An 8,029-nucleotide genomic window follows, 5' to 3' on the forward strand; every position below is an offset into this window, starting at 1 on the left:
GGAGTTAGTGTTAGTAGGATGGGGTAAAATTACATGGAATATGCACTCAAAGTGCATTACATGATTTATACAATGATAAAAAGTAAGAGAAGGATGAGAATATACACAACTTTATGGAAAGCACAAGATGGAAAAGGAATTTTCCGCCTATCTCCTCCAGTGAATGAAGCGGTTGTAGACCTTTGTCCGTGTAGTTTTTGTGACCATGGGAAAGTTGAATTTTCCATGATCAAACTCCTCATTTTTCAGATCTTGAGCTCGGTTATTTGCTTATTTTTTCTCTTTTTGTGAAAGGATGAAGAGGTTATGGTAATATGAGTTTGATTCTAGAGAGAGAAATTAAGCTTTATGTGTATAGAGATGATAATTTTGAGCTATGGAGTAAAGGAGAGATGGGAATGGTGAAGATGATGAAAGAAGCCATGAAAGTTGCAGGTCTGAGTGAGAGATGGAGAGGAATGAGTGTGTGTGTGTGTGTGGAAGTGGGAAAGGAAGTGATAGAAGACTATGGGTTACTTTGTGAGAAAAGTGGGCAGACTGGGGTCCACACACAAAATCCTATCTCACTTGTGGTAGCTCCAAAAATCATGAAAACATTTGAGGTGGTTATTCAGCTTGTGGGCTACATTTTCTTTGTTGACCACTTCTTCAAATTCCCAGCAGAGATAGGTGCAAAAAATCTCACCAAAAAGCCTGTTTTTTATGCCTGCAAAAGTCTTTTAGTGGCCCCCTCCTTTGTTGAATTTGCACAATGTATCCAAGAGTGAGCCTCTCCTTTGTCATATCATGATACAAACCATTTAAGTTACCTTTACACATGCATGGAAGAGGATTATTGGTGAATAAAGAAATATATACATGGTGGGACTAGTGTATGGACTATTCATGGATTTTAGCTCAATGAGCACATGGTGTTAAGATAATGAGTAAATAACAAAAATATAGAAGAATTATGGATATGAAAAAAGATATTGGAATCATATGATATGGTCCTTCTTTTGTATTATTTTGGGTGAAAGAGGAAAAGGTATGCAAGTAAATGAAAATAATATAACGAACGTGACTAAGGGAGTAGAAATCGATTTTTTGTTTTCACAAGGGTGAGGGTGATGATTTGTATAAAAGAAAAATATGAGGTTAGAGTATGTACACATTGGCAAAAAATATACTTATGGTGCAAGAGGATGAAAGAAGGCGTACATAGGTTTAATAAAACACACATCTAGGTATAAAAAATGCCAAAATAATTATAAAAAGTCTCTATATTTAGGCCATATATAGAATGAAATATTTACACACAAAAAAGGCCATAATATACTTTTCTTTTTTATTTTTTTGGCTCAACTAGCCCAGCGACTAGCTAATTGAGGGTTTTTAAGAAGATATGGGGAAAGTCCCCTAACTCACACACGCCTATGTACAATGAAAGGGTGAGGATAATCATAGTGTTTGAGAGATTTTGATAGGTAAGGTAGCTCACTATGTTAATTTTGGATAGTCCAAAAAACGGCTATCATTGTTGTAAGCACCAAATCCCCTTGAGTTCTGTCTTGTGCATCTACCATTCTATGCTACCTACAATTGTTGTAACCACCACATGCTATACCATCCTTCAAGGACTTACATACTCTGCATTCACCATACTTCAAAGAGAGGTTGATTTCACACTTTGTCTTAGCATCTTCTTTTGAACACATTCTGAATGCAAAGCTTGTCTTCAGCTACCATCCATGAGTCACCTTGCCGTCCACAACCTACCATCCATGAGAGTCATTCTGTGTGATATCTAGGGTACACAATAAGAAAAATACTAAATGGAGTTTGGGGTCCTCTCTCTCTCTCTCTCTAAGGTAGGTTTGAATGAGGTTGGTTAGTACTAGGCATTGTACCTATTAGCAAGGATGGATGAACTTAAGTTCGAGCTTGATGCTCATTAATATATACGTAAACAAGGGGATTCTCATCTCATGCCCATAATAGACTTGTATGTGGTGGCTTAGGTAGATCGGGCCTCATGCCCGCTATGTATATAAGTGAGTTGGAGGCTCGAACTTAAGTTCAATCCGCATGTCCATTTTGAGTACAAAAGGCACTCAAGATTGATATGAGGTGCCTTAGGAAGATCAAGGCTCATGCCCACTATGTATATAAGTGAGGTGGAGGTCGCTAGAACTTAAGTTCGAGTCTCATGTCCATTTTAAGTATAAATAGCACTCAAAACGGATATGAAGTGATGTAGGTAGTTCAATCCTCATGGCCATAATGTATATAAGTGAGATGGAGGCTTGAACTTAAGTTAGAGCCTCATACCTAGTTTGAGTGTAGAAATCAAGAATCAGTACTAGATCTGAAAGTGGGAATTTGTCAGGATTTCCAAACTTGAGATGATAGACTTCTCTTAGCACTCACACCTAGAACAAGTTTTGCAAGAATTTTTTTTATCTCATTTGCAAATTTCTAGAACTCAAAAGCATGCATTTTCTACGGTTTTACTGCTAACAAAGGAAATTGGTATCATTCTCTCTTGAAGAAAGGCGATTTATTGGTGAGCAAATATAATCTAGAATGTGGAAATTTTTGACCATAAGTGGAGTTCTATATAATGTAAGAATTACAATATAATGGAAAATTTGCACATAAATGACTATTTAAATGCATAAGTTTCTTCATAAGGAATACTTTGTTCAAATAAAATTTACCACAATTGAGTATAAAGACTCCCATAAATCCTTTGCATTGGTCTTGTCCATAATAGTGAAGAATAAGGGTTCACCAAGGCGCAAGCAAATAGCCACCCTAGCACAAGCATCAAGCTCCTCCCACTGATCATCAACGTATGCATTCTCTCTTTCACTGTAATTGCAGGATCCTTATTGATCAACATGTCTAACATCCGTTGTTTCCAAATTGGGAAGTTTATGCCATCAAGTTTCTTGATTTCATAATTAAATTTCTCAGAATAACTAGCCATAGCTACCAAGAGCAAATACAAAAGAATCAAACTTTGAATTTATGGAAAAAAAATTATGTTGATTTTGCAGAGTCTCCTTTGCATGGAGAACAAAATTTCAATGAAATGTCAGCATTATATTAAAAAAAAGTAGTATAAATTGGACATAAACTATCAAAATCTCCCTGACAAGTGACTACGAAAATGGCACCAAAGTGCCTATACCCCTCTGTATATAGCTTATAGAATGGATACTAGAACAAAAACCTATATCACCAAAGGTATCTCAACATTCAAGAATACCCAAGCTCAATAAAACCTCATGTAGGATTCTCCAAAAGGATAAGCAAACATAAGACATCAGCCACAATATCAAAAAGGTCTCTTTCAATGCAATTCTTAGAAATGGCTAGGAAATTGTTAAAAACTACCAAAAAATGGCTCCACATAGTATACAGTAGGTAGTGTTCGCAACTCAATATACATGAGTTAAAAATAATGCACAAATAGGCATCAAAAATTGATGCAAGCAATAAACCAAATCCTTGCGGGGATATCTACTCTCAGAAGAGTCCAATGGCACTCAAGTGCTAATAAAAAACGTCTCTATTAGTTCATAACATCACACAATGAAATGTCTACCAAAAGCATTGCCAAAAGTGCTTGTGAAGGCATTGTTCCTGTATTAGCAAACCTGTGATACCTATGTCCAAAGTGGATGACAATCTTGAGGAGATCAAGATTTATGATCCCTCAATGAGAACCCACAAGTGTATACATGAGTGCCACACATATGGAACTATAAATTTCTCTCAACATGCATATAGAGCACAATACACCTGCATATGCAAAAGTAGATATCCCTGGCAAATAAACTTCACTTATAAAGTTGTTACCAAAATCTATTCATCAACCAAAATGGAGTCCTTGGTCAAAACTATAATGCTAACAACACTTGTAATGACAATGCAAATAACTTCACCTCCGAGCAATATGCTTGAGAAAATAGACTCCCTAGAGACTTGATGGGAGAAAAAAGTACCCTCCCACTACAAGACTACATTGTGGTGGCTCTTAAACATGACCTAGCACTCTCTTGTTGATGCTCAAAAGTGTGTTTGTATGTCAAAACAAAACATAGGGGTGTCAATAAAAAAAATATCTACAAATGTGATATTGATGCCATAGGATAATCATGGGAGGTAGATAGTTGATGGCAAGGACACAAGAGATTTTGAAGTTGATGAGTGAGGAATGCCGATATCAATTTTGGGGTTTAGGCTAGCTAGCCGGATGCCCACTACTAGCCCACTTAGCCTTATTCTTTATGGTAAAATAAAATAAGGAGCAAGAAGTGTATTATCCTAACACCAAGCTCCACCCAACTCTATGCTCTCCATTCTTGCACAACTCTCCAAGCATGCACACATCCATGCATGCATACTTCAAGGTGGTATCAGAGCATGGTTTTGACAACACTCACAGCCTGCTTGCACATGTATCGATCATGGACCGACAATTGTAGATCAAGGATTTCAAATCGACAACTGCAAATTGGATTAAGGCTTAGAGCCTTAGCAAAGAGGAGATTTTTAAGATTTTTATATGGGAGCATATTGTGTGCATATTTGAATCCATGAGCACAAAGGCTCTATAGACAGTATAAGTGTGCATTGAGAGTGTGACACTCAAGGCTAAGCAAGATTTAGACTGCTGACGGTCGTTGATCAACGATCATATTAAGGCTTAGAGCCTTGACCTAGAGAGAGGAGATTTTTGAGATTTGTAAATGGGAGCATATCATGTGTAGATTTGAATCCATGAGCACAAATGCTCTATAGGCATTAAAAGTGCGCACAAAGAGTGGGACACTCAAGGATAAGCAAGATAAAGCAAACAGCATTGGGAGATCTTTAACCCAAGGCAAAAGGTAATGCTAGAGAAATTTTTTGTTTGATATAGCACAAACTCTGCAATAATCAAACAAGACCAAGTAAAGCCAATAACATAAATGCTCTATAGGCATTAAAGTGCGCACAGAGAGTGGGACACTCAAGGATAAGCAATATAAAGCAAATAGCATTGGGAGATCTTTAACCCAAGGCAAAAGGTAATGCTAGAGAAATTTTTTGTTTGATATAGCACAAACTCTGCAATAATCAAACAAGAGCAAGTAAAACCAATAACACAAGGTGAGCTTTTGAGCCTCTCTAGTGTAAGAAAACGAGAGTAAGAGAGAGAGTGTTAGGGAGCATTTATCTTGGAAAAGCATTTTGTTGTAGGCAAAGAAAGCTTGAGAAGATTTGGCAAGGGTGTGTGTGCATGCACACACACTCTCACAATTTCAAAGAAGAAAAATGTGCGGAAACACACACACATACACATTATCAATTTTTTATCAATGTCGCTTCATTCAAGATTACCCCGACTAAAGAGGAGGCACTTAAAATGATTCTTAAAGAATTTAGGGATGTAATTGCTTGGATTTATCATGATATGAAAGGTGTTCCACCTTCAGTGGTACAACACACAATTCCAATCATAAGCAATGCTAAGCCAGTCCAAAAACGTCCTTATCCAATGAATCCTAAGTATGCAAAGATTGTTCAAGAGGAGCTTGAAAAGATTATAAAATGTGGATTCATATATCCTTTTGAGCACTCATAATGGGTGTCTCCAATAGTCATTATGCCAAAAAAGAATGGGAAACTTGAAGTGTGCATTGACCTCAAAAAGGTTGATGCAGCCACCAAAAGAAACCATTACCCCTTTCCATTTTTGAAACATGTGCTTGAGAGAGTTGCAGGCAAGGAGGCTTATAGCTTCATAGATGGTTACGCAGACTACAATCAAATCATGATTGCATTAGAAGACCAGATTAAAACGTCTTTCATAAAGGAGTTTGGAGTGTTTGCATTTCATGTTATGGCCTTTGGCTTAATCAATGCCCCTGCTACATTCCAACAATTGATAAACACTAACTTCAAAGAGTATTTAAGGAATTTTTGTGAGGCTTTCCTAGATGAATTGTGTATTCATTCTTCTTGGGATAAGCATCTGTCTTTCTATGGAAGGTGTTTGGAAAATGCAGGTTCTATCTCATCTCATTGAATCCCTTTAAATACCAGTTTTGGGTCAAGCACGAAGTTATTTTAGGGCATATAGTGTACAAAAATGAGATTTCCCATAGATGAGAGCAAAATCAAAGTCATTTTAGAATTGCCCCCACCCACCAACTATAAAAGAGTTCAGAGATTCATGGGCCATGTTGGCTACTATCGCTGGTTTATACTATACTTTGTCGAGATAGCTCGTACCTCGTACAAGCCTCTTATCAAAAGTATTTGGATCGAACATTGTGACCAAGCTCATGAGTTATTAAAGGCTCTAGCAAGTGCTCCAATCCTATGAATGCCAAACTGGGATGTGATCTTTCATGTGCATATAGATGTCTCAAACTTTTCTATTGGGAGTGTTCTAGCTCAACCTTGAGAACATAACCTAGACTACCCCATTAGCTTTGTTAGTTGTCAATTGAATGATGTCGAGATTAACTACAATACTACCGAGCGAGAAGGGTTGGGTATGGTGTATTTTCTTTCATCAAGGGTGATGGAATCACGCAACACCATACTTTAAACAAGTGGTGAAGCTAAATGCTAAGATATGATGCACCATGAATGGTGACATTAACAAAATTGTTGAATGACTCGTTCACTTTTTGCATTTATTTGCTCGAATGCTCTTTGCTAGGTCTCCAGGCTGAACCGCATCCAAGTTCTTGAGATGATCGTAAGAGCGTTCAGTCGAACCTAAATGTGATGGGAGAACATACTACCCCACGAAACCCTTAGGGCACGGGAGAACCTACTGCATGCCATAAAGTTGCCCGCAAGGTTTTTGCTGTCAAACAATTGTGGATTTTTCCACAAACTCGCCTATCAGATTATCATAGCCACGCCCACAGGCAAGAAGGCCATCTACTACCACACTGAGTGGTCAATCTACGACCGCAAGTGCTTTGTCAAGGATTCGCCCATCGACAACCTGGTGGACATCGCCTACTCCTTCATCAACGTGCTGGAGACCGCCGGCGAGCTGGCCTTCGACGACGACTGGGCCGCCATCCAGCACAAATTCATCGGCGACGGCGTGGAGCCTCAGAACACGTTCAGCTCTCCCCCCGAGGACCTGGGCATCTTCGGCCAGTTCAGGAAGCTGCTCCAGGTCCAGCACAAGAAGTTCAACCTCATGCTGGCCCTTGGCGGCTGGACCCTCTCCAAGCACTCCTCCGACGCCTTCTCCACCGCCGACCGCCGCACCACCTTCGTCAAGTCGCTCTCCGCTATGCTGGCCAAGTATCCCATCTTCAACGGCATCTCCATCGACTGGGAGTATCTCAGCGACGATGGCGTCAACCACGGCCTCGAGGGCAACAGCTTCCGCAAGGAGGACGGCGAAAACTTCATCCTCGTCCTGCAGCAGCTCCGCGCCAAGCTGCCCGGCTACACCATCGCCATATGCTGCAACGCCGCTCCTGAGAGAAGGCGCAATGGCCCGTCGAGAAGACCATCCCGCTGCTAGACGAGCTTCACATCATGACCTACGACTTCCACGACGGCAACTGGCCGGGCAGAAAGTCGTGGGAGCAAGGGATTGTGGACCTGCCATGGGAGGGATCGGGAGAAGCTTTCGGACAAGGTATTGCCTATGCCCACAACCGCACGCGCTGAAATCTGGACAACTACAACAACCGCAGGTCCATCCTAGCCAAAGCTTAGTATTTGAAAGACCACGACCTTGGCAAATCATCATGTGGGAGAGCTCCATTAGGAACCCATTGGGGTCTCCTTGGCCCTTTAATATGTCCCATTCTAATCAAGGTGATTAAGGGATAGACAAATGAGGGCATGCCAAGTGGAAAATAATGTTGGGTTTGTGAGTCCTTAAAAAGTAGGGGTCAAGCCTAGTCAATCAACCAAAAGTCGTTATGTGGCACACATGGCCCCGAAGCGGCTTTGTTTTGTGTTTTTGGCATCCGGGTCGCTTCATGGGTCTGGATCCTTATCACTATATGGC

General features: G+C 40.0%; 1 protein-coding gene across 1 annotated transcript; it reads right to left on the reverse strand.

Annotated features, from left to right (window-relative positions):
* Positions 1-6,949: 6,949 nt before the first annotated feature.
* LOC147447052 (uncharacterized) lies at positions 6,950-7,765 on the reverse strand. Its single transcript, XM_086524237.1, has 2 exons — positions 7,615-7,765; positions 6,950-7,527 (listed from the first exon to the last, which is right to left on the reverse strand). The coding sequence occupies exons 1-2, from the start codon at positions 7,763-7,765 to the stop codon at positions 6,950-6,952; spliced, it is 729 nt and encodes a 242-aa protein (XP_086380363.1).
* Positions 7,766-8,029: the final 264 nt, after the last annotated feature.

Source organism: Adiantum capillus-veneris, chromosome 11 (genome assembly GCF_014529385.1).
Source record: "Adiantum capillus-veneris isolate H3 chromosome 11, ASM1452938v2, whole genome shotgun sequence".
NCBI lineage: Eukaryota > Viridiplantae > Streptophyta > Polypodiopsida > Polypodiales > Pteridaceae > Adiantum > Adiantum capillus-veneris.

What these genes read in the sequence shown, in the direction of transcription:
- LOC147447052 (XM_086524237.1), bottom strand. Translation starts at nt 7,765, where the DNA reads ATGATGATTTGCCAAGGTCGTGGTCTTTCAAATACTAAGCTTTGGCTA. An exon ending in CCCGATCCCTCCCATGGCAG is followed by an intron (nt 7,528 to 7,614) that starts GTCCACAATCCC and finishes CTCGTCTAGCAG; the next exon opens with CGGGATGGTCTTCTCGACGG.